This window comes from Orcinus orca, chromosome 2 (genome assembly GCF_937001465.1).
Source record: "Orcinus orca chromosome 2, mOrcOrc1.1, whole genome shotgun sequence".
Classification (NCBI taxonomy): Eukaryota; Metazoa; Chordata; class Mammalia; order Artiodactyla; family Delphinidae; genus Orcinus; species Orcinus orca.
Genome location: NC_064560.1, coordinates 59,899,237 through 59,926,176, shown reverse-complemented (window position 1 = coordinate 59,926,176; position 26,940 = coordinate 59,899,237). Strand labels below are relative to the sequence as shown.

Genomic DNA, 26,940 nt, shown 5'->3' with positions numbered 1-26,940 from the left:
ACCAGTGGCAGTGGCAGGCAGAACCTTTGATCAATTGAGACTGCCTGAACCAATCATTCTATACCACCCTCCTGGCCTCAAGTGATTGGTCTGTGGATGGAGACTTGACTCCTGTTGGACCAGTTGAAGCCCTTCCCTGGGGCACCAAACCTTCAGTAGCTATGTTTCAGGAAGCTGGGCTGAAAGAAGAAAGCCAACAATTGGGAGCATCCTGAAGATAGAAAGTGAGAGAATCTTCTGTGATTCTCTGAGCACAAAGAGAGCTGCTTCAGGGCTCTATTAGTTTGCTAGGGCTGCTATAACAAAGTACCATAAACTGGGGGCTTAAACAACAGGAATTTATTTTCTCACAGTCCTGGAGGTTGAAAATCCAAGATCAAGGTATCGGCAGGGTTGATTTCTTCTCAGGCCTCTCTCCTTGCTTTGTCGGTGGCTGTCTTCTCCCTATGTCTTCCTTTTGTGCAATGCCTGTGTCCAAATTTCCTCTTCTTATAAGGACACCAGTCATATTGGATCAGGACCCACCCCCATGACTTCATTATAACCCAGTTACCTCTTTAAAGACCCTATCTCCAAACACAGTTGCATTCTGAGGTACTGGGGGTTAGGACTTCAACATATGAATTTTGGAGACAGATTTTTCCCACCTGTTCCTACACCCCAGCCTTTCTCTGGCACTCCAAAGGTTCAGTGGCTGCTACAAATAGTATCTTTTGTTCTTACTATATTTCTACTTGGATAATGTTGGTATGTAGAATTTTTAGGGTCTGGCTATATTAGGTATTGAAGTTCATTTTTTGTGATATAAGTTGCAAATATTTTCTATCTGTCATCTATCTTTTTATTTGGCTCATTTAAAAAACCATACAATTGGGCTTCCCTGGTGGCGCAGCGGTTGAGAGTCTGCCTGCCGATGCAGGGCATACGGGTTCGTGCCCCGGTCTGGGAAGATCCCACATGCCACGGAGCGGCTAGGCCCATGAGCCATGGCCGCTGAGCCTGCGCATCTGGAGCCCGTGCTTTGCAATGGGAGAGGCCACAACGGTGAGAGGCCCACGTACCGCAAAAAAAAAAAAAAAAAAAAAAATTATTGCTTCTGGATATTGAGTGATAGTTGAGTTTTCTCTTGTGATAGAGATGAATATAAATAAGGTGGCAGAGAAGGTTAGGGAGATCGGTGTAGCTGGCATCTAAGAATACCAGATGGAGGGCAGACATGGCTGAAGGAAGTAAGCCTCTCTGGGGCCTCAATTTCCCTCCTCATGGGATAAATGCTCTCCCCTCATCCACTTCCCTATCCTCTAGCCCACACTAAGAATAACCTTTGGGAAAAATTAGCCTTAAACTTTCCAGTGCCTGTATTTTTTTCTACTCAGGAATGTATAGAAATCTGGGGTAAAAACCATGAACAAGAATATGGTTAACAACATGTCAAATCTTTCTAGTTTTCCATCCAAGAAAGAGTGGCCCAGAATATAGGTTGGACAGAGGGGTGTTGGAGAGGGAGGGGCGGGACCGGAACTGGAAAATCATTAGTCGTCCTCCTGCGTGCGTCCTGTCTGGGATTGTTAGATCTCAGTAAAACTGGAGGAGATGCACTGTTCTCTGAAGTAGGCTTGTCTTGGGGGAAATATTGATTCTGACCACAGCCATCCCTGTTTCAAAAGTTAGTTCATGTTTGAAAGAAGTGATTTAGTTGATAAAAGAAGATAAAAATAACTCTACTTGCTATGCCTTAGTACTCATGATAACTGTCCTTAAAAAAATAACTGGCTAGAGTTGCCGTGACCGCTGCTGCTTCTAAAATAACCCCTTGGGAGGGGTCTGGACATTTATCCCAAGAGGCTGCCTGGTTTCTAAAACTCTTCCATAAGAGTAATGGCCTTTGAATAATGTCCACAACATTTGAGGTTAAAGCAGAATTTCAGAAACCACCCAAAGTCCTCCGAGGACAGGTAGGAAGTCAGTTGTGCTATTCTGTAGTGTCAGAAGCGGACTGATGGTCAAATTAGTGAAGCTTAAGCCTCAAAGACTCTAGCTTGTTGGGGGTCCCTTCCCAGGCTCAGCAGGTTCCCCTCCAGAAAGTGGAGAAAGCAGCCACCCCAGCACACCTCTGCTCGGCTGCGCTGCTCGAGCTGGGTGTCCGTCCTCTACATGTGCCCTGTCCCTTCCTCCTTCCCTGCTGGGAAGCCACCCCCGTGTCCCCCACTCAACAGCCAGTAGCACCCTAGGCCCTCACTCCAAGCTATTGAAGAGACCAGCAGTGCAGTTACAGAAGGGACATTAACAAAAGCCTTTGAAGGTGGAGGCTACTCTTTCTGAACTATCAATACTAAAAAAATAGATTTCCATCAAGCATGCTAGAAGAAATACTGGATTACTTTTCTAGTCTTGCTGTAGAAAACAGTGTCACAAAATAAGTGTCATATGAGCAAGCATTCAAAGTCAAAAGTATGAAGCCAGAAAGGGTAAGAAAAATGTATAATAAGGTTATGTCGAGCAATTAATGGGTGATGATGATGGTGATGAAATAGGTCATTTTCCTGGATTGTGCCAGCCATCACTTTATGGCTTCTCAGTTCCTACCCACCCTTCTTTGCTCCGCTTTGTGATACTGGGGTGAGCCATGTAACCATTTCCCCACTGCCTGCTGGCATCATATCAAGCTTTGCCGGAGGAGGGTGCTGAAGGGACGCTGGAGGACAAAGACGCTTCTCTTCTTTCTTCTGGATTTTCCTGCTTCTCTTCTGGCTTCTGGGGCTTTTGGCCACACCCCATGGTGCTTATCCCCATGCAAGTTTCAGGGCCACCGCAACGGGTGGTTCCAGCAGTTACTGCCAGCACCACAGCCAGCTCCTGGCACATCTCCCAGGCACCCAGCTGGAGGATTGCCAACAAATCTCGCCTGATGGGCAACTTTCCAGTGCGTTTCCCCTACAGAAGCTTTTCAGCAAGTTCCGCTTGCACCCCAGAAGGGAGCTCCTGAGTAAGTCTAGCCCACAGCCTAGCAGGTGGCTTACTGCTTGTCAGACCTGGCCTGAGACACCTCAGCGAACTTCTGCACGTCCACTGGGCCACAGCCATACCCTCTCCATCAAGGTCTGAATCTCAGCCCTGGGGGATGGGAGGGTGGGGAGCTCTTCCAAATTTGTTCCTTCCTTGGGTACTTTCAGTCCTATAGTTTATGGTTGCTCTGTTTATCTACTAGTCCTATATCCTCTAGAGTTCTGTTTACCCTTTAAGTTAATCCACTGTTACCAATAAATCTTTTTTTTTTTAACCAATGAATAATTCTTTGTATTAGACATTTCTTACATTCCAGTTACTTTGTGGATTCCGCCTCCAGCCTGGACCCTGACTAATATAGGTGTTTATTAGCTCTTAAATTTGAATTCATTAACATTTCTTTTTCCACTCTAAAAAATATATTCACTTATAACTGATTTTGTGTTTGTTCTATGGTATTCTTTTTTAAGAGGGTCTACCAAATTACATAAGCTTCAGGCCCTGCAAAACTAGGCTAGCTGCTGTGAAGTTGGGAGGGACCCCAGGGACATCAGACTGTGTAGAGTGACTGCTGATCTGCCTGGGTGCCCAAGGTCATAGTTGGTGGCAGAAACTACAGGACATGGCTCTCAGGTGGGTCAGTGATGTGACCACAAGTCACATCACCTTGAACAAACATCCTGATATACTTACATTCTACCTCACACCACAAGCATGTGAGGTAGATACCACATGAGAAAAGTGGGGCCCAGAGTGGGAAGGGGCATGTCCAAGGTCACAGGGAAAGTCAGTGGTAGAGTCTGGGCCAGAACTTGGGTCTCCCAACTGCAAGAGCTCAGTGACCCTGTGAGGGATCAGGATGGGGCGGGGCAGAGATCAGAGTCTCTGAGGTCGACTGGAGACTGTTCCTTCCATTTCAGCTAGTGACGGGCCAAACCTCCCTCAGAGAACAGCTAGAAAAACAGGACAAAATATAAAGTCTTTCTGAGGCCTCAGAGACCCAAAATAAGCAGTGAAAAAGGACAGTGCTAAGATCCGGGAGGCAAAGGAAAACCTAAAAGATCAACTTAGCATTTGACGCTGCTTTTCCCTGGGGGGTCTGCCTGTTCCAGAAGAGGCAGCAGAGAAGGAGGAAAGCTGAGCTGAGCTCTTGGCGCTTCCAAGGCAGGAAGGTCATTGCTGACACCTCCTTCCCCGCATTTGGTCCGTCACCAAGTCTTGTCCCTTTTGCCCGAGGATGTCGCTGGAATCTGTTCACTCCTTTCTGCTTCCCCGAACCACCGTGGTTCAACCGGCCAGCGCCTCATGTCTGAAATGCTGCTTCCACACCAGTGCCCCTCCAATCTGTTCTCCACGCCAGAGCTCCTCCACAGATGCAGCCAATGTGATCAGGCCACTCATCTGCTTCCTGCTTTATTAAAATTTCAATAATTTCTCATTATTTTTAGGATTCAGACCCAGATCTTCAACAGGACCTACAAGGCCCTGTGTAGTCTGATTCTAACTACTGCCCCAGCCTCTTCCACCCCATACTTCCTCTGCCTTGGCGGTCCAGCACCCTGATTTTCTTTCCGGTCTGTGCCCTCTCCTGCCACAGGGCCTTTGCTTATGCTCTTATTTCTGCCTGGAATGCTAATCTAATCTCTGTCCCTCAGATCTTGGATCTACTGCAGGAATGACATACTTGAAGTTTGGAAAAATGGGTCTTCTCTCTTATCTAACCAGCTTTCCATGGATATGTGAACCATGAAGATGAAACTAAGACACCAGCATCCACCTGGTACAGGGTATCTTGAGGGGCCTTAAAAGGAGAATACTCCCTACTGGAGCGAATTGTACCAGGCACTACAATATGAAAGATAGGAAATATATGAACCTGACCTTTGCCTTTCTCTAGAGAGGTCTGGTATTCTCTGGAAGCCAATGGTTGTTGCTCACAGAGTGACTCTTCCCCGCCCAGCTAATCTGATTTGTCTGAATCCTCCTCACCCCATCTGAATTTTCCAGACCCTATCAGGTTGTACATTGTAGGTAGAACAAAATGTTGCAGGGAGTCTGATGGTACACCAGCCATGGAATGTTGAGGGAGAAAACAAAGTGAATTAAACACTCCTAGCTTGTTGTTCAGCTCATGGGATCTGGTTCACTGTTAAGGGATTTAGAAAAAGTATGGGGATTGGGAGCAAACTTCATATTGGGCAAGGGTTTAGCTAATAAAACTTTGTGAAAGTTACCCTTTTGGAGAACTTGAACTCGTGCCGGGACATTGCTGCCCAAACCATGGTCAACAAAATTCTTCTAGATTGTGCAGGCCAAACACGGTCCTCTAAGTTACCCTGAGAAACTACTGGGGGCTGAGCAGGGAGGCAGAGAAACTCGCAGGAGGAAATGGATGATCTCCCCAAACGTGCAAGTGATCACGTGTGTTCCTCAGGGATCACACTAATTTGGTTTCATGAATTTGGGTATTTTCAGCATGTTCATGTCTGCACATTGAGCATCCCTAATAGAAAGGCAATTGGCCATGTGTCTTCGCTGCCCAAATCACTCTTAGGGAGATGGCAGAAAACACTTGAAATGGGAAAAGTAGGGCTTCAGGAATTCCTGAGGCAAGAGGAAATCGACACGGTGTGGGGGAAAGAACAGTGCCATCTCTGAGAACAACTATAATCGTTTCTAGGTGCCACATTTTCCATTCCATCCTAAAATTTGGGTGTCTACATCATTTGTCTCAGACTACTAGCAACTGTTATAAGTGTGAGACAGGAGCATTCAACCAGCACCCCTGCTCCATTCACTCTTCATTTGGGACATCACAGTCTTGGGTCCTCAGAGGCACATGGGTCAGTGCCCCTCCCCCATAGTCATCTGCTCACAGCCCTGTGTGATCTAAGTCCGAGGGAATAGTCCACACAACCAACCATGTGAGTGGCTGGCCCAGCACTGTAGTTTTAATCAGAAGAGCTTTCTCCAGTGGTATTTCAATGATCATCTAGACTTTCATTTCCTCAGTTAAGAGCCTAATTCCAATTTCTACTTCACTGGCTTTTCCCCATGGATCAAATCTCCTATCTAAGCAGTACGTACTAAAGAATCTGTACTGTGGGGTTCACCCAGATTAGGTTACATTAGGTGCAATTGTATTAGCATGAACAATTCACTAAAGTTGAGGGATTACAGAACCCTCAATCTGGTCCTGAGCCTTCTTTTCAGCTTTCTCTTTCTGTGATCTATTTCCTTTTCTTCTTATTTTATTTTTTTCAAGATTTATTGAGATATAACTGACATATAACCTTGTGTAAGTTTAAGGTGTACAAAATGTTGATTTGATACATATATTCAATATATATTGCAAAATGATTACTGTCATAGTGTTAACTAACTTTTCATCACATCACATAATTACCATTACTTTTTTTGTGGCGAGGACATTTAAGATCTACTCTCTTAGCAACTTTAGTGTATAATACAGTATTATTAACTATAATCACCATGTTGTACATTAGATTCCCCAGAACTTAGTCATTTTAACTGGAAGTTTGTACTTATTGACCAATATCTCTCTCATTTCCTCTACCCCCAGACCCTAGTAACCACTTTTCTACTCTGTTTCTGTGAGTTCAGCGTTTTTTAGATTCTAAATATAAGTGACATCATACAGCATTTGTCTTCCTCTGTCTGACTTATTTCACTTAGCATAATGCCCTCAAGGTCCATCCATGCTGTTACAAATGGCAGGATTTCCTTCTTTCTCACGGATGAATAATTTCCATTGAGTGTACAGTTGTCCCTCAGTATCCATGGGACTCCCTGCAGATATCAAAATCCAGATGCTCAAGTCCCTTATATAAAATGTCATAGTACAGTTGACCCTCTGTATGGCAGATGCAGAACCTGCAGATATGGAGAGCCAACTGTATATACCACACATTTTTAAATCTATTCATCTGTTGATGGATACTTGGGTTGTTTCCATATCTTGGCTGTTGTGAGAGTTCAGATATCTCTTCAAGATAATGATTTAATTTCCTTTGGCGTCTACTGAGAAGTGGGATTGCTGGATCATATGGTAGTTCTATCTTTAATTCCTTGAGGAACTTCTATACTGTTTTCCATAGTGGCTGCACCACTTTATGTTTCCACCAACTGTGTACAAGTGTTCCATATTCTCCACATCCTCACCAGCGTTTGTTTTCTCTTGTCTTTTGATAATAGACACCCTAACAGGTGTGAGGTGATATTTCATTGTGGTTTTGATTTGCATTTCATGTGTCTGTTGGCTGTTTGAATGTCTTCTTTGGAAAAGTGTCTACTCAGTTCCTCTGCCCATTTTTTTGATTGGGTTATTTGTTTTTGTTTTTACTATTGAATTGTTTTAGTTCCTTGTATATTTTGGATATTAATCTCTTATTGGATATGTGCTTTGCAAATATCTTCTCCCATTCTATAGGTTGTCTTCTATAGGTTGTTGGTGGTTTCCTTTGCTCTGCAGAAGCTTTTTAGTCTGTAGTCCCACTTGTTTATTTTTGATTTTGTTGCCTTTGCTTTAGGTGTTAAGTCCAAAAAAAAAAAAAAAATCATTGTCTAGATTGATGTCAAGGAGCTTACCGCCTGTTTTCTTCTAGGAGTTTTATTGTTTTATTATTGTTTTAGGTCTTATGTTCAAGTCTTAAATCCATTTGAGTTGATTTTTATGTATGGTATAAGATAGAGATCTTCATTTTTTTGCATGTGGATATCCAGTTTTCCCAGAACAATTTATTGAAGAGACTATCCTTTCCCCATTCTATATTCTTGGCTCTTTTGTCATAAATTAATTGACCATATAGGTGTGGGTTTATTTCTGGCTCTCTATTCTGTTCCATTGATTATGTGTCTTTTTTGTTTGCCAATACCGTATGGTTTTGATTACTGTAGCTTTGTAATATAGTTTGAAATTAGGAGGTGTGATGCTCCCAGTTTTGTTTTTCTTTCTAAAGATTGCTTTGGCTATTTGGGGTCTTTTGTGGGTCCTTACACATTTCAGGATTGTTTTTTCTAGTTTTGTGAAAAATGTCATTGGGATTTTGATAGGGATTGCATTGAATCTGTGGAACATTTTGGGCACTTTGGGTTGTATGGACACTTAAACAATATTAATTCTCTACACTGAGAATTGTGAGACATTGATGAAAGAATTCAAAAGACAAATAATTGGGAAGATACTCTGTGCTCATGGATTGGAAGAATTAATATTATGTGTGTGTGTGTTTGTGTGTACACATGTAACTATCATTTATCCTTAAAAAGGAAGGAAATCCTGTCATTTGTGACAACATGGACAAACTTGGAGGGCATTATGCTGAGTGAAATTAGTCAGACAGAGAAAGATAAATACTGCATGGCATTACTTGTATGTGGACTCTGGGAAAAAAGTTTAACTCATGGAAACAGAGCAGAAAAGTGGTTGCAAGCGTTGGGAGGAATAGAGAGAGGTTGGTAAAAGGACATAAACTTTCAGTTATAAGATGAATAAGGTTTGAGGATTTAATGTATATATGTCATGATGACTATAGGTTAGAACACTGTATTGTATAAATGAAATTTGCTAAGAAAATAGAACCTAAATGTTCTCATCAAAAAAAAAAAAAAGGTAAATGTGTGAGGTGATGGATAGATGTGTTAATTAACTCAATGGGGAGGATCCTTTCACAATATGTATATCAAATCATCACATAGTACGCTTTAAGTACTCTTACAATTTTATTTGTCAGTTATGTCTCAATAAAGCTGAAAAAATCATTAAAATATTTTAAAAAAGAAATAAAAATAAAAAATTCACCATTATATTGACAAATAATAGTGTAGAAACTCACTAAATGATTCTAAGAAAAAAAATAAATCACTCTAGTTAGAAGGCTGATTAGGTAGAGCTGGATTGAGAAAAAGCCTGAGGAATGTGTGATTGGAGTTCCAGAAAAGGGGAAGGCAATAAAAATTTTTCAAGAAAAAATAGCCAAAAGTTTTCCAAATTTATTTAAATATATAAACTCACACATCCAGGAAGCTCATTGTTATTGACTGAATGTTTGTGTACCCCGCTCAGATTCACATGCTGAAGCCTTAACCCCCAACATGATGGCATTTGGAGGTGGGGCCTTTGGAGGTAATTCAGTTTAGATTAGGTTATGAAGGTGGGAGTCCCCCATGATGAGATTAGTGCCATTATACAAAGAGGAAGAGAGATCAGAGCTCTCTCCCTCTCTGCCATGTGAGAATGGCAGCCTCTTGCAACCAGGAAGAAGGCTCTCCCCAGGAACCGAATCTGCCAGCATCTTGATCTTGGACTTCCCAGTCTCTAGAACTGTGAGAAATAAATGTCTGTTGTTGAAGCCATCCAGTCTATAGTATTTTGTTATAGAAGTCCAAGCTGACTAATACTCTTAGCAAACCCCAAGTAGAACAAACAGAGAAAACCACAGTAAGGAACATCAAAATTAAATTGCTGAAAATAAGAGATACAGAGAAAAAAACTTCACAAGACAGTTAGAAATTAAAGGAACGGTGCATACAAATGAACAAAGAGAAATATTGTAGACTACTGGTCAGAAGAGATGCAAGCCAGAAGACAATGGAATGGCATCTTTAAAGCACTGAAAGAAAACTGTAAACCTAGAATTTTATACCTAGTGAAAATATCTTTCAAAAATATCTTTGAAAATATCTTTCAAATGAAAGTGGAATAAGAACTTTTCCACACAGAAAAGCTGAGATATTCTCTGCCAGTAGATCTGAGCAAAAAAAGGAAGTTATTTAGGCAGAAGGAAAATGACACCAAATTGATACTGAGATCTATACAAAAGAAAGAAGAGCCCTAGAAATGTTAAATATGTGAGTAAATATAAAATACATTTTTTAATTTGAAATTTTGTTTTAAAGATGATTGACCTTTTAAAGTAAATACAATAATAATGTATTGCGGTATTTATAACATACGTAGAATTTAAAAGTATGATAAAAATAACACAAAGGATAGGAGGGGGAAATAGAAGTGTACTCTTTTAAGCTTCATGTATAATATGTATAATAAGTAAAATAGTATAATTTTATTTGTAGGTAGACTATCATGTTAGAGGTGAATGTTATAACCCAAAAGCAACTACTAAAAAAAATACAACAAAGGGCTATAGTTAAAGCCAATAGTGGAAACAAAATGGAATCCCCCAAAGTACCTAATTAACACAAAAGAATATAGGAAAAATGGAAAAGGGGAACAAAGAACAGATGGGAGAAATAGAAAACAAATAGCAAGATGGTAGATATAAACCCAACCATATTAATGATTACATTAAATGTAATGGTTTAAACATTCCAATTAAAAGTCAGAGATTGTCAGCTTGAATTAAAAAAAACAACAACTATATGCTATCTACAAGAAACCTGCTTTAGGGCTTCCCTGGTGGCGCAGTGGTTGAGAATCCGCCTGCCGATACAGGGGACACATGTTCGTGCCCCGGTCCGGGAAGATCCCACATGCCGCAGAGCGGCTGGGCCCGTGAGCCATGGCCGCTGAGCCTGCGCGTTTGGAGCCTGTGCTCCGCAGTGGGAGAGGCCACAACAGTGAGAGGTCCGCGTACCGCAAAAAAAAAAAAAAAAAAAAAAAAAAGAAACCTGCTTTAAAATAAAGACATACATGGGTTAAAACTAAAGGATGAAAAACTATACCATGCACACACTAATTAAGTGCCCCAGAAGCCTGCCTCGTCACTGCACCAGCACATGTGGAAGACCAGCTCCATTTTTTCCATGAATTCGCTGTCCCTCTAATTGCACCACACAACGAAGGTGTACACACTAGTTTCTAGGCCACCTCCCCTAGCATCTCCTCTGGGAGGCCTGAATAGGAAGTGTCTTCTATGTTGCAAAATAAGGTGTGATCCCAGTCCTCATTTGACACATCCATTCCAAATTGGGTGCCTTTCCAATAGCTCTAGCACAGATATCATTGTTGCTTCTATGTAAATCACTTTTCCCCTCCAAGCAACATTACCATTTGTGCTGGGGATACTTATACCCCTGGAAACCATTGTTCAGCTGCCAAAGCAGGAACCTCTTGACTAAGTTTTATGGAATTCAAATGGGCATAGGAGGCACTGCACCACAGTTCCGTAATCCCAGACATCTATGGCCTTTAGGTTGGAGGGAAGAATGAAGCAGCCCATAAAGCAAATCAGCCTCACTGGTCAGCTGCTAGGCTGCTGTCCATGTTGTGGTCTCTTATCATCCCTCTCTCAGACTCTGAAGAAATCCACACATCTGCTGGTGATTAGGGGAGCAAAGGGGTGGTCTAATTCCCTCTCAACCCAGAGCACATACACACCTAATTCTAAAGAATGTCCAACAAATTCCTTTTAGAAATGTAATTTAATTCTTACTAAAGCAGTACGTGTACATAATTTTAGAAGTCAAATGATAGTCCCTGCCTTACAGGAAAGGAAGCAGTCCTTTACCCCAGGCTTCCTGTACCTCAATTTTTGCTCCCCATCTCCACCACTCAGAATACATGCTTTTAAATCTTTCAGCCTTTTCTTCTCTTTCTCTCTTTTTAAACTTTGTTATTTCTATACAACATGCTTATATTACTAGTTGTGATTTTTTAAATTTTAGAAGTCATCTATTGACTTCCTACTGTTAAAATACTATTATGTTTCCTAAACCACCATACATGCCCCTCCCCGTCTTCCCAATTTATATAGTTTTATGTCAAATTAATCTTTTGTATTGTCATTATTATAATTATGCAAATATTGTTCACAGCTATACCATGGACTGGTATCATAATACCACTACTATGATTTTTAAAAAATATTTATTTATTTATTTTGGCTGTGCCGGGTCTTAGTTGTGGCACGCGGGATCTTCGTTGCGGCCTGTGGGCTTCTGTAGCTGCGGCATGAAGGCTTCTTAGATGCAGCATGCAGCCTTCTTAGTTGCAGCATGCAAACTCTTAGTTGCAGCATGCATGTGGGATCTAGTTCCCCAACCAGGGATTGAACCCAGGCCCCCTGCATTGGGAGCGCAGAGTCTTACCCACTGGACCACCAGGAAAGTCCCTGTATTATGATTTTATTTCCCTTATTATATCATTTTAAATGATTGCCTTATTTTTTGTTCACTTAGTTTTATAGCACTTATTTATCATTGATTCAGCCCCAAACATTCTAAAAGAACTCTAACAGTCTTCCTGTGCAGTCAAACACACCAACTAATCTATCAGTTCCATGGTTTTCCCTTAGAGACAGCCCTCCTGGAGCCAGCATTCTCAGAACTGAGTGGGGGTGGGGTGGGGGAGGGAGGGCCTCACCCACTTTTACTTCTCCATTCCCAGTGTTTCTCTGGTCCAGCCTCTCTGGAGGATGAGTCTCCTGTTTTCTGCAAAGAGAGGCAAGGTCATTCCCGTGGCTTTGTGGCCTGGGCTTGGAATCTGGGGGCCCAGCTCCTTCTTTTTAGAGGTTTAAACCAGTTCTGCTTTCCGCCCTGCACTGCCAAACCCCCCCTATTCTTTCTCTTTGAAGGTGCCTGTGCCTTGATTTCTGAAACTTTCCAGGCTTCTGTACTGGGAATCAGTTTTTCACCAGTTTCATCTCCTCTGCAGGCAGTCAGATTTTTGTTCTCAGAGCTCAGCTAAGGCAGCACCATTTATTCAACTGTTTTCAATTTCCCCAAATTTGGTTGACATCTCTAGTCTGTCATCTCTTCTCTTGTTCTCTTTCTAATTCTTTTAGTGTCCTTCTGTGTGATTTTGGGAAGAGGTGGAGATAAACATGTGTTATGTCTGCTTTGTTTAGCTGAAAACCTCCTTCAGTCAATTCTTAACTTATGTTCTAGTGATAGAATCAATCTGTTTGGAGTAAAAAGGGGTGGTAGGGATTCGTCTACCCAGTTCATGCCCATGTACCATTTAGGAGCAGTAGGCCATAGAGTTTTAAGGGACCTTTATGGACAATCATGTTTATTTGTTCTCAGTATATCTTCCATGCTTGACCTCAGTCTGTAATAACTACTCAGCGCATGAGCGGAAACAGTTTCCCTTGGAACTCTTCCTTGCCATCCCCAGTCCTTTTATTCCTCATATTCTCCCTAAAATGGCTGCTTTTGGCCGTGACCTTGGGTGTGCATTGTCAGTCTGTGGATTAGTCCTTTGGAGTGGATTTCTCTCTTTTGCCCATTGCTGCAGACAGGGTGGAGGGAGTCTCACATCCTGCTGGTTGGATGGAGAAAGGCCATTATGGTCATCTGGTCTCCAGGTGGATTATCTAAAATATATCAGATATCTTGTGCTGCTGGCATATCTCCTGTATTTTATTATCCTGAAGAGTGTCTGCCTTGAAGGAGAAAAACAAATACCGTATGCTAACACATATATATAGGGAATCTAAAAAAAAAAAAAGGTTCTGAAGAACCTAGGGGCAGGACAGGAGTAAAGACACAGACGTAGAGAATGAACTTGAGGACATGGGGAGGCGGAAGGGTAAGCTAGGACGAAGTGAGAGAGTGGCATGGACATATATACACTACCAAATGTAAAATAGATAGCTAGTGGGAAGCAGCTGCATAGCACAGGGAGATCAGCTCGGTGCTTTGTGACCACCTAGAGGGGTGGGATGGGAGGGTGGGAGGGAGACGCAAGAGAGAGAGGATATGGGGATATACGTATACATATAGCTGATTCATGTTGTTATACAGCAGAAACTAACACAACATTGTAAAGCAATTATACTCCAATAAAGATGTTAAAAAAAAAAAAAGAGTGTCTACCTTCTTCCCAGACTCGGGTTATGTTATGAGCATGCTTTTCAATTATCTTGACCTTGCAAGGCATGGGCTCTAGGAAAAGAGTGGAGGAGAGAAAAACCACAAATATATTTTAAATATGTTGTACTATTAATATTAATTAGTATTTTGTGATGCCTAATCCTTTTATTTATTTATATAGCTTTAAAAACAAAGTGCAGTGGAGCTGAGTACACTGATGTTATATCTCTTGCCTCTTCATTCTAACCATCTGGGCAGGCCTCACTAATTTGGCATAAACCTTCTATATGTTACATAATTTGATTAATAATTCCCTATGGTGTACCAAGTTCTGTAAAACACATTTTTAAAGAGTAAAGTGGAACTAAGACACTTCAAAGAGATAAATCTGATACCTTGGGTATAAATTCTGGGCATTTGTTAAATATGTACTATAAACATGAAAATAAAGTTGAAGTATCCTTAGAAGGAGTGGCTAAAAAATAGTTACTGATATGATCAAAAGTAGAGGAAGCAGAAAGATATCAAAATTTACCTAAAATATCTCCAAAAGAGTGGACAGGGGTGCCACGGGCAGTTGTGCAGGTTGTGTCCTGAAGAAGATGTCCAGTTGAGGAAGCAAGCTTACACTCCACTCCCCAGGTTGGGTGCCCATGGGAATGCATGGATGCTGTAGGGGCTAGAGACTACTTTATCATATGTGAACTAAAATAGATCATACAACTATGAATTTGGGGGAAATGTATCATTAAGGGAATGGATATTTTAGCTTTTAGGCAAATTGGGCTTCTCCAGAGCCCTCCAGCAGGTTAAACCCAGATTGGGTGGCACCTGGTACTTCCCTGCTAGACACTTTAGCTGGGTTTTATGGAGGACAGAAAGACCAGGCCTGGGCCTCCAACTCTCAGACTGTACAGCTGAAGCACCCAGTTTAAAGAGTTTAAAAGGTTCTAGGTTTTCAGAGAAACGTGAGCATTTCAGGCCTGAAATTAAATTATTTGCAAAAGCCTGAACATCTAAACTTCCAAAGCCACTTAAAATTAGGCCCCGCATATGTCTGGAAGTCAGGAAATATAAGACAAAAGTCAAAGGGTCAAGATTGTATAAAAGGTAAACTCAGATCTCAGGGGATGATTCTACCAATGTCCTCGGGGGGTGGGGAGGCAGCTCGGGCTCTTTTCCTGAAACTGAAGACCTTGCAAATGGGCTGGGGCCAAGTCTGGAACATCCAGCATTTGCTGCCTGTGAGGAGGGGATGCCCCCCTCCTGGAGGTGTGTGTCAGGGCCAGACTCCTGGGGAGTGAGCTGCAGAGAGGTGAACAGGAGGTGGGGCTCCTTTCCCTCACCATCAGAGGGAAGCAGGGGAGGAAAACGTGGGTTCCCAGGATCACATTCAAGTGGGCAGGAGGGGGCTGGAGGGAGCTAACACCAGATGGACTCAATTTTCTATATAAAAATCAGGTGAGGTCGTTCAACAAGCATCAGTGGGGGGAGAGCAAAAGCAGAATGGAAAACAGAGAAGAGATGGGCTGTTTTTGAAGTTTCTAGCCTTAAATGTATTGCACGGGGGTGGCCAAGATTAGGTAATTGGTGATTTGTTTTGTTTTTAAGAAGCAATGGATCTGCAAAGGAGAAACTTCAGGGCATTTGTTCATTGTCATTGATTTAAGCATTATGATTTAATTCCTGTTTTTAAAATGGCTGTTCTATGTAGTGAAAATCTTTCAAAGTTATGAACTTCGTGTGTTTTTTTTTGTGTGTGCATCTAGAGGAGTGCTCATACTTTACGAGTACAGCTTAATGTATTTCAGCAAAGTGAACCCTCTCATGTACCCTGCACCCAGTCTGAGAAATGGAACATAAGTAGCCCCCAGAAGCCTCCCTGGGACCCCTTCCAGCCCTGACTGCCCCTCCCACAGGTTACCAGGATCCTCACTTCTAACAGCTTTGGTCAGTTTTGCCTAAAACTAATGAACTTAAACGTCAATCCATTCATGATCTGCCAACCCACGGGCGAGATCTTAAGTCACTCATTTACTTCTCAAATTTTGTGGGGTGACAGAGCTCATTAGGTTCTGTACTAGTCAGAGTGTGTGTGTGTGTGTGTGTGTGTGTGTGTGTGTGTGTGTGCGCGCGCGCGCGCGCGCGCGCGCACGCCCGTACAGAGATGGGCCAGACAAAGCTTCATCTTCCAGCAGCTTGCTTGAGGTAAGCTTCCAGCCCACGAAGAGGATGGGGGGCAGCGTGTGTGTCAGTACCTGTGATGGTCCTCCGTCACTTCGGCTGCATCAGCTCTGTTGTTCCCTGGCCTGGGTGGGCAGAGGGGTGCATAAGGGTCAGGAGGAAGGAAAAGTCACGAGAATGGAATGGTGCTAACCAATACAATACATGCTTACTAAGCTGTGTTTTCCAGTTCAGAGTCTGGTTGGGAGGAGAATAAAGTCACAGCTTACTATAGAAATAAGGGTCATGTTAGGGCACAAAAGAATCCAGCCTCTATGTAATATACCATATGACTGCCCTGGTCAGGGAAAAGCACCTTGAGGGGCCAGTGGTAGGGACAGACACCGGTCAGCTCACTCGACTCCAGCTTCTCCTAAGGCTGCATGAGACTCTCCTTGGAAACCTACTCACAAGTTTCAAACGTCTGCTCCTACAGGACAAATGGATTCATCTCTGCTGGTCCAGCCCCCAGCACAAGGCCAGGTGCATAGCAAGTGCTCAGTACGTGTGTGTTAACTGAATGAACTTTACTGAAGTGGACTTTAGGGCAAGGAGTATTTATACACATTAAAGTGATTCTCTCCAGGCCAGTGGGTGGACTTCCAAGGCCTGAGTTTGAGAGATGGATCAATCACCTCTTGCTGGGGACGCGTTGTCTCTCTGAGCTTTGAATGAGAGACTGTACATATCTCACAGGCTTGCCGTGAGAGTGCACAGGGGCATGTACCATATACACTGTGACTTTCTTCCCTTTGCACATCCATGGGCCTGATATGGCCCGGGTCACAGAAGGTGGTTGCAGGCCACTGGTTCCATGCTTCAGGGGTGAGGTCACATTCTACTGTTTGGACAAAATCAGTTTCAGAATCCAACACCCACTGGGGCCAAGGTGATGACAAATAATACCAGCCTCTGAAGTTTACCAGCAGAGTTGCTGAGCCACAGGAGAGAAAATGTTGCCCCCATGGCCAAGGGAAAGACATACCTGTAACTCAGTTGTTTTCCATCCATCCAGTTCGCTTAAACACAAGGAGCTGTTTATGGTGCATGCCCACTATTCATATAATGAGCGTGTGTTAAATAAGAAAAGCTGCCTCTGGGGTCTCTATAAGACTGTCATCTACAGCCTTGCTACTCAAAATGTGGTCCCTGGACCAGTGGCACTGGCATCACCTGGGAGCTTGTTAGATATGCAAAATCTTAGGCCTTGGGGCCTACTGCAGACCCAGGGGATCAGAGCCTGCATTCTAACTAGATACCCAGGGGATTCATGTAGACATTAAAGATTGAGAAGCACTGCTCTGGAGAGCTATGGAATCTCACATTTGACCATGCGTAAAGTTCTGCTGTTTCACTTTGAGGTCCCTCGCTGCCCCCTATAGACAGTAATCATAACAGCAATGAACCAACTTTAAAAATATTAATACAAATCAACACAGACACTGTGTAAACTTTTCTTGTATGATTACAAGAGGCACATACAGAACAAGTGGGAGATTCTTGAAATACCAGATGCTAAGGGCATTTCTGCTACATCTGTAAATGCATCAAATCCTACACTTAAAGGGAACCCCAGTTTCTTCTCACAAGGGCAGTGGAAAGAGGATATGAATTCAACTGGGGATTGATTTATCCCCTGAAAAATGGGGGCTTATAGGAAAATGGGTGGAGAAAAACACACTTTTTAGTAGCCCAGCAAGCACTGTTTTCTTAAAATTGAATGTCTGTGTCTTTTTGGGTTTTCTTAGAATGATTCAGTGATCTACAATTCCATAATTATTACCTCTAGGTCCTGAGAATCCATGTCTTAATGTCCTTCAGTGCTTCATTTGGCACATGTTATAAAAGGAATTTGACATTTTTCCCAAGGGGAATGGGGACACAGTTAGAGCATTAGTCCCAGTAGGTGCCTGGAGTAGAGACGGGTAGAGGATACGTGCAAGATTGGACTCCTGGGGTCCAGGGCCAGAATCTCCTGCCAGTGAGGGCCCACAGACTTCTATGCAACTCTGAGCAGTGACCAGAAGAGGAATAAGCCATGTGTAATAATGATACTAATGAGACTGTCTCATGCATTTGACAAAACTTCCCTGAGTCCTACCATACCTGTCAGGTCATTGTTATCAACCTCATGGTCCACTTAACGAGCTGGGGAACTTGCAGGTTCAAGGACAAGGCCACAGCGGGTGGGAATTCCCTGTCCTCCATGGCAGCACTGCTGTGGATGCCCGCCCAGATGTGCCTATGGGACAACCCTGTTTCTTGTGGTCCCTCCCTCTGCTGACCATCCTGGCAGGATTCCTGGCCTTTAGTCCAGCCTCTGGCTGCAGAGCTGACTCTCGCCATTCCATGGGAGTCAGTTGCTCACATCACCTTGATGTGAGGGCAGGACCGTTGCTCATATCACCTTGAATACGCAACACGAACAGCAACCTCTCACATTTCCTTGGCTTTTCAACTCCATCTACTTTGACCACAGCTCCTCCCTAATCACCCCCGCCCCCCAAACACACAACTTCTTGCTAAATCTAATACACTACTTTGCGTCTTCATAGTCATTTATTCACTAAATGAATATGTTTCTGGAGTGGCTCTAGGCCTCCATGTCATCTTCTGGTATTGGGAGCACAGCAGTAAATAGAGTAGAATAGTCTCTTACCCTTCTAGAGCTGCTCTGCGCAACACAGTAGCCACTAGCCACATGTGGCTATTTAAGTTTTAATTAATTAAAACCAAATAAAGTAGAAATTGGGAGCCACAGTTGCCACCGTTTAAGTGATTGATAGCCGCAGTTGGCCAGTGGTTCTCAGTATTGGACAACACAGAGAGAGAACATTTCCATCATCATGGAAAGTTCTATTGAACAGTGCGGCCATAGAGCTTTTTTATTCATTCTGGGAGTGGAGCTGGATGATACAAAATTAAAAATTAGGTATTATTAAAATATCTAGAGTAAAGAGGAAAAAGTAAATTGAGGAAAAGGGGATAGATAATGATAGAATTGGGATGCAGGGGGCGGCTTAGTAACCACTGGCTCTATTGGCCACTTCCTCTTTCTTGAAATTCCTCCTTTAGTACCATGACCATCATTCTCTATTTATTCTCCTCCTACCTCTCTGGTTAAAGTTTTAGTGACAGAACAGCTCTTCTTGAGATTCTTACACAGTAAGAACTGCAAGAGAACCCTTGATTAGCCAAAGTCCCAGAAGCGATCCAGGATCTCAGGGTATCCAAACTGCAGCAACATTTTGCACTCAACACCATTCAGATGAGCTTCTGTGACAAGACTAGAGGTGCTAGTGTGCTCTTAAAAAACTTTGAAATTATAAGTAAATGACATGCAACTGACCACTGTCTGATAAACTTATGGTTCCTAAAGGTTTACCTCTGCCACTTCTCAGAAGCACCACAAGGTGGCAGCAGTAGTTTACAAAAGCCATGAGGTCACCACTCACTAATTCCTCATCCCTGGCATTTGTTTAAAAGTAAATCTTCTGGGGTAAAATGTGAAAATGAAAACTGCACCTATGCAATTAACAAATTCTAATTAGCATTACACCATGACCCAGAATTCTAACTGAACATTTTTAGAGTACAGAACAATGGAGTCATGCATTGTGTATAACTGTGAAAGACATTAATTCACCAGTTAATTATATTTACTTTCACTGTGTGCTTATTGTAGCCCTTTGCCCAATCCTCATTTTTAAACACACAAAAATACTTCAGTGTTTTTCCTCTACATTTTAAAATGGAAAGATTTCTCTGGCCTTTTCTGGAACCCATCAATTGATTTTCCATCAGCTTCATGTAAAACAATAAGTGAAGAAAATCTATACATTTGTTCCCAGTTGTGATCTTGCAAGTTCAAGGCAAATTGCCATGTTCAGCATCTGGGATTCATCATGTCTGCTCTGTTACCTCATCGATGGGCACACATCTTTCCCAGATGTGCAAAATAAAAGGCCTGTGAAGTTACGAGGAACGCAAAATAATAGCCATGCTCGCAACTTTCTGCGCAACCAGGTATGTGGAGATTTTAAATTGAGGAAAGGAATGCTTCTAGGTCTGGTCTATCTAAATACTTGGCATAATGCACCAATGCCACATAATGGGCCAGAGCTCCACCCTTTCACGCATGAGTAACCCAGAGTGCCTCCCCAGAAACGAGTCTGGGTGAGAGGTTTTTTTCAAGAAAAAAAAAAAGTAAAGCTGGAAATTGAGAGGCCATGGTTAAACTAACATTTTAGGATTATTTAAGACGTCAGTATTTGAACTCAGCTCTCCAAAGACTGCCAAGAACTGCAATCTGGAGCTTATATCAGGCCACAGGCTTAAAGTCATGGAATTCAAGGCAAATGGAAGATGTAGGTGCATGTCTCTTTGACACCCCCTCCCTTTTTATAAGATTTTCCTCTAATGACCATGGAGGGTGGGAGCAATTATAACTATGCTACATAAATGGCAATTTGCACTTAGAACTGTTCAAGTCTTTGATGCACTAATTTCACATCTGGGAATCCATTCTAAGGAACTATTCTTAAATACAGAAAGAAATCCTAATATGGAAAAAGATGTTTAATGTAGCGTTATTTAAGTGATGAAAAAATTTTGGGAAAAATCCTTTAAGTGAGTAGTAATAGAAAATGATCAAATATAATTTGACATGTCTACATAATTGGTTATTAAGTTGTCATGAAAATAATGTGTGTGAAGACTAGACAGTATAGAAAATGCTCATGTAATTAAGAGAATAAAGAAAATAAAGTAGTACGCATAGGCATGACCCTGCTGTGTTTAAATTTTGCATGGGAAAAAGGCTGTAAAAAAAAAATATTAAGAGCAGTTGTTTCAATGGTGATTCCAAAGGTAAAATTTCCTCCTTTTGACTTTTTGATAGTTTCAAATTCTAGGTGTTATTGTATCATGGAAAATATATACTTGTGAAAACTTTTATTTTGAATTTAAAATAATTTCGCTCTTCTTTTCTCTCAAAAGTTCTGTTTGTTTTCTCTCCATCTTTGCCTCCCTGGCTTAAAACCAACACCCTGCATCCTAGTCTCAAACTGGTTCTTTTTCTGTATCAGACAAAGGAAACTGGACCCACTCTGGTCTTTGCTGGAGGCTTTTCAGCTGGCTGGGGCTAGAGCACGATCTGGTTTAAGTTGAAGGAGGTGACGAGGTGGCCCTAGTCCATGCGCCCTGGCCGCTGCTCATTCTTATCATGCTATGGCTTCCCTACAACGTTTAATTATTGATGTTGATAGACAATATAAGTTCAAATATTTTATAGAACAATGATAACTGCTAGTGGGTAAAAATTGGGTACATAACTCACAAAAGTAGAGGGGAAGAAAAAGCAAAGAAAACCTTTGAAGCAAATAGATACTAGTGATAGAAGGAGCTATTTGAAGGGGGAAAAAAAACCCAGATAACATGCCATAAAATGACAAAACTAGGACCAAATATATCCTTTTCATAATAAATATGAATGCTTTAAATCTCTCTAGGAAAATACATTTAAAACATATTTTGGCCCACAAACAAAATTAAATTTTATTCTCTTTATAAGAGTACATGCCAAACGAAATGAAAGGTCAAAAGTAAAGGATGTATACTTAAAGTTTCTGAGAGAGTAGATCTTAAATGTTCTCATGTCACAAAAAAAAAAAAAAAAAAGAAAAAAGAAAGACAAATGAGGTGATGGAGGTGTTAACTAACCTTACTGTGTGATCATTTTGCAATATATATGTGTATCAAATCACACAGTACACCTTAAACTTATGTAATATGACACGTATGTTAATTAATCTCAATAAAGCTGGAAAAAAGAAGAGACAGGAGGAAAAGGACCAATTATGTCATATGAAGCACATACAAACAAAATGTAGGGATACAAAAAAATTACATGTGACAAAGTAAAACAGTAAAATAACATATCTGTAGGACAGATATGTTATTTTATATGGATAAAATTCCAATCCACAAGGAAGATATGGCAGTCACAAACACAGGCAAAGTATGACAGCCCTAAAATATTTAAAGGCAAACTCCCAAATGAAGGCACAACAGACATAATTATAATCGTAACAAGAGACTGTAGATGACTTCTCTCAGTCTCTGGTAAGCGAAGTAGAAGAAATCAGGACACAGAGCATTTGAACGATAAGCTCAGAAGACTTGATTTATGAGATACATGATGGGATAATATTCGGAGACATTAATCAGTAGGCTTCTCTCCCCCTCAGTCCCCTGCCCAAGGCTCTTCTGCTCCTGCCCACACTGAGAAATGTGACACTCATGCCAGGACCAGACACAAGAGCTGCAAATACTAGATTCAAAAGCTGGCCCGACCACAAGACAGACAGATGTGAATGCACATTAGCATAGTACTCTGTGGACCAGGGAAGGGAAAGTGGATGGGAGAGCCAAGGACTACAAGGAAAGGAACATAGGAGAACACCCAAGCCTCTGCCAGAACATGGGTCATCTGTCCAGAGTGCCAGAGACAACCACAGCATCCCTCTTTTCATTTACCTTGAAGACCACCAAGTGCCCAAAGATCCTTCAGTTTAGGGTGATGCTTGTTTGTGCTTCAGGACTCTCCCATTGGTTTCATACCATGTAGACAACTCTGTCAGATAGCCCAAGACATTTGTATACTCCTTCCCTAAACAGATCGAGGAGCTATGGGCCCTTGGGTCCTGGAGGGGTGATGGTGATGTAAAAGGCAAGCCTTGAACTGGCCAATGTGGCTCCAGCTAGCACGTCTTTGAAATCTCCCTCTGAGCTAGGAGCTTTGGTAGAACACATGCTCCTGTTACCCATGAACTGAAAAACTGTATCCTAGAAACTGAGAATACACATTATTTCAAACCTCTGTGGTACATTTATAAAATGAAACATAATAGACTATGTTAAAAAAACCCTTCAAGACATGTTATTTGACAGTAGTACCACAAGTCTCAAATTTCATATATCATGAATAATAGAAATCAAACCACCTAGAAAAGATTTAAAAAATTGTCTTGAATAACATTTGGATCAAAGAGTTATTTCCTCTTTATAATTGCAATTAAAAATTTATTTAAAACACAATCAGAAGAACTATACTACATAATGAAAACAAAGTGTGAAACCAAAGCCGTACTCAGGAGGAAAATTCATAGTTTTACATGTGTTGATTATAAAGCAAGAAAGTATAAAAATAAATAAAACACATTCAACTGAAAGGATTAAGGAGTTCCCAGATAAACATTCGTGGGCATTCGTGTTGCTGTTGTTTGTAGATACCTTTTTTGGCTACCTGGCATCTGAAGCTTCTTCCTATATTGGGGAAATACACCATGGTGTGGGTCTTAGACTCTAGAGCCGGGGCATAACATCTAGTCTTAGCTCATCAGATGCTGCCCCCTGGAACTTTGAATCTGGAGTGAGTGCCTGAAAGAAGCAGAAACAGCTTAGCCTTCATTCTGGTAGCCACAGCCTGAACATGTGGTGGAACCAGCACATCCCAACAAGCGCCCCTGGACATGCTGGAGATCTGACCACTCAGATTCCTAGTTCCTGCTCATCCCCCGCCCCCACCTGGTTCCCTACATCCCCTGAACCTCTGGGTTGCCTGATAATCCTTCTCCAATACATTCTTTTCCAGCTTAGGATCAGTTTCTGTTGTGAATAACTTCAATCTCCTGAACAAAACAGAAGGAAGGAATGTATAATAAAGATAGAAATTAATGAGAGAAAAAAAACTATAGCAATGATGAATAAACTCAAGAATTGAAAAAAGAATTTTATTATTTATTTATTTATTTTGGCTGCACTGTGTGGCATGCGGGATCTTAGTTCCCTGACCAGGGATGGAACCTGTGCCCCCTGCAGTGGAAGTGCAGAGTCTTAACCACTAAACCTCCAGGAAGGTCCCAAGAACTGTTTTAAACGACCAACAAAACTGGCAAACCTCTGAGTCTTATCACAGAAAAAATTAAGAAAAATCAGAAATACTTTTATGAAGGAAAAACGTACATGAACGATTCTGACATTAAAAAAATGATGAGAATACACTTATAATTCTATACTTGATGAAATGAAGAGATAAATTACCAGAATTAACTGAATTGGAATGTGCTATCAACCAAGGAAAAAAGGCCAAAAAGTTTTAAATAAATCACCCCCTTTCCCAAAGGGCACAGAGTCAGACTCGTTTAGGGAGAAGTCCCTTCAAATCTGTTCTACTTAGACTACTCTTGGACACAGAGAAAGAAGGCAGGTGAGCCCCTTCCAGACGGCCCGGCCCCCAGCCGCCCCTGCCTTAGTAGCAGTTCCCCTGGGGCAGAGCCTGCCGTTGAGTGGGGTTCAGCCTGTTGTGTGGACAGGTCATCTTGCTATGCTATTTGGACCTAGCTGTTACCACCCTCATACTTTCTAGTTACCTATCTGTGGCTGATGTCAGCTGTATGTAGGCCAGTCAAGCCCACAGCACTCATGCAAGTCATACTAATTAATCCTCTGGATGGCCGCCTTTATCTTCTTCACTAAGTTCCTTGTTTTCTCCCATATCAGAGGAAGAATGCTCCTGTTCGCACCCTCTAAAAGGAAAGTGAGGAAACAGGTACAGGGAGATGTAGTTACCAGCCCAATCCTCACTAGGATGAAGTCAGGGATAAGGGAGTTGGGAGCTAATGGCAAAGGAGAGCCCATGTGACTTTTATCCTGGAGAAATTCAGGATGCCAGGAGTGGACGCCAGGGAACAGGTGTAAACCGGGGCTCTTGGTCATCCCAGATGGGATCTGTTGAGGGTCCAGAGAGAGGAGCTTCTTTCTTTTAGGTGAAGACTGGAGGAGGAAGAGGGTTGTATCTTTCAGTGTTAAGCGTTGCTAAGAGTGGGTTCTAGGTCTTTTGGGAGCCCTAAGGACTTTTGGAGGCCAGATTCCGCTTAGATGCTGACCTGTTGGGCACAGCTCTGACATGAAGATCAGTGGGATGCTCCAGACCCCTGGCTGGACCTCCGCGCACATGGGCGCTCCGGTCTCTCTGAAAAAGGCACTCTGTAACTGACACAACTGGTAGGAGTTACCGAGGGAGCTGGGTTCGTCCTCCGGTGAATTCCCCTGGATACAAAGCGAGCTGTTTAAGGCTCCTTGGAGATAGCTGCTCTTAATACAGTTGACAGTGGGCTCAGCGCTCTATGGAGGCAAGCGCGGTATTCAACAAATTACCCAATAACTCTTGGGCTCCTAGAGGACCAGATTGTACCCAGAGTACCGAGTGGGGTTAAGAAGAGACAGACCAGCCGCCCACAGACTAATTCCTCCTACTGCAGGTCCTCTGTCCCGTTCCATTTCTCCCCACTTAGGCGTATTTCGGAGCGTCGCTTTTAAAAACCAGAAACCTACCGAAAATGCGTCTGAGGGAGGCGATATTGCCTATGAGCAAAAGCAGATTTCGCACCAAGTCCCAGAAGCATAGAAAGGTGATCTCTCTCTCCCCATCCAGGGCAATCGTAATGCCAGATGCATCCCGTCCAACGCCCAGCAAGCAGCCCTGTGTGGCTCTGCTCTCCGGACCCCAGGACATCCCCACGCCCAGCCTCCCAGGCCCATTTTCCCAGCAGCTCCAGTCTTCCCGGGTCTCCACGCAACAATGAAGCGTGGGCGGCCCCAGCGGCCTCATTTGCATACCGCCGCGGCTTGGCCAATGGGCTGCGCAGGGGCTTTGGAACGCAGTGTTGCCATCAGCGTGTGCGCGTGTGTGCGAGTGTGACAGCGGCTGTGGCTGTGGCCGTGGCCGTGGGAGGCTGGCCCGGGGAGCCCAGCCGCGCGGGGACCGGCCCCGGCGCCCGCTTCCCCAGCGTGTCGCGGCCGCGTGGCCCGGCAGAGCCCAGAGACCATCCAGCCCCGGCCGGGCGCCGTCGAGATGTCGGTGGCGGGGCTGAAGAAGCAGTTCCACAAAGCCAGCCAGGTAGGGAGGCACAGAGGCGAGAGGGAGGGGGACTAGGGAGCTGCGGGCCCTTCGAGGCTCCGGGGCCTTTGGGGCTCTGGCGCCCTTAGGGGCCTCTCTTAGGGCTCCATTTTTTCCCGCCTAGGCGGGCGCGGAGGTGGAGTGAGGGGCCGCCTGCTCTCTCCTCCGCTCCTTGGCGCCTCCTCCTTCCCAGCCCCCGGCCCTCAGCTCCACCCCGAGCCACTGTAATTCTGAGAGGTTCTGCGGAGGAGAGCACAGAGGTGGCGGGCCGCGGGGTCTCGGGCACAGGAGAGAGAGTGGGCGTCCCGAGGCCTGGAGGCTCCGCTTGGTGCCTCTACTGAACCCGCGCCGGGAGGTGGACCACAGAGAGTGCGGTGCCGGCCGGGCCTCCCTCCCGTTTGGTTGGGAGCCCCCGGGGCACGTCCTGCCGCTTGGGGGCGGCCGCGCGGGCGTCGGCGGATCCCGGGATGCTGTGTACTTGGCGCTCGGCTGGGCCCCGCAGCGCGTCCCGCAGCGCTCCCAGCGCGTGCCTCGAAATGGACCCCGCCCGACTGCGTCCGGCTCCCGGGCTGGGACGCTACACAGCAGTCCTTCCTCTCCCCACCGTCTTCCTGGTGTCGGCCCGGGGTTGGGCGCCAGGCTCCTGCTCGCAAAGAGCCGCCAGTCTGGTGGGGAGACACTGAGACAGACACGTAAACAAATAGTGTTAGACACACCTCCACGCACAGGGGATGCCAGATAATACAGTAGGGGCATCAGGGAGAGCTTCCTGGAGGAAGAGTCGCGTCATTTGTGAATTAAGTATGCGGAGGAATTGTGGTAGGGGGTGTGGGTGGAAAGGTTAGGAGTTCTAAGCGGAGGAAACAGGAAAACCCGCAGGGCGGCATGGAGTTGGGGTGTGTGTGTGTGTGTGTGTGTGTGTGTGTGTGTCTGTTGACAAGCAAATTTGTATTCTA

The 26,940-nt window shown here is 43.5% G+C and overlaps 1 protein-coding gene across 13 annotated transcripts in view; it reads left to right on the top strand.

Moving 5' to 3' along the window:
• SH3GL3 (SH3 domain containing GRB2 like 3, endophilin A3) overlaps nucleotides 1–26,940 on the top strand; it is a 288,846-nt gene that overhangs the window by 112,529 nt on the left and 149,377 nt on the right. For 5 of the 13 annotated variants that reach the window (XM_049706874.1, XM_004278312.3, XM_033402956.2 and 2 more), the window contains exon 1: nucleotides 24,604–25,984. The exons of the other annotated variants lie outside the window; for them this stretch is intronic. In XM_049706874.1, the coding sequence (XP_049562831.1) occupies nucleotides 25,940–25,984 (45 nt within the window). In that variant the 5' untranslated portion in view covers nucleotides 24,604–25,939. Of the gene's footprint in view, nucleotides 1–24,603; nucleotides 25,985–26,940 lie in introns of those variants that run through there. 13 annotated transcript variants of the gene reach the window in all.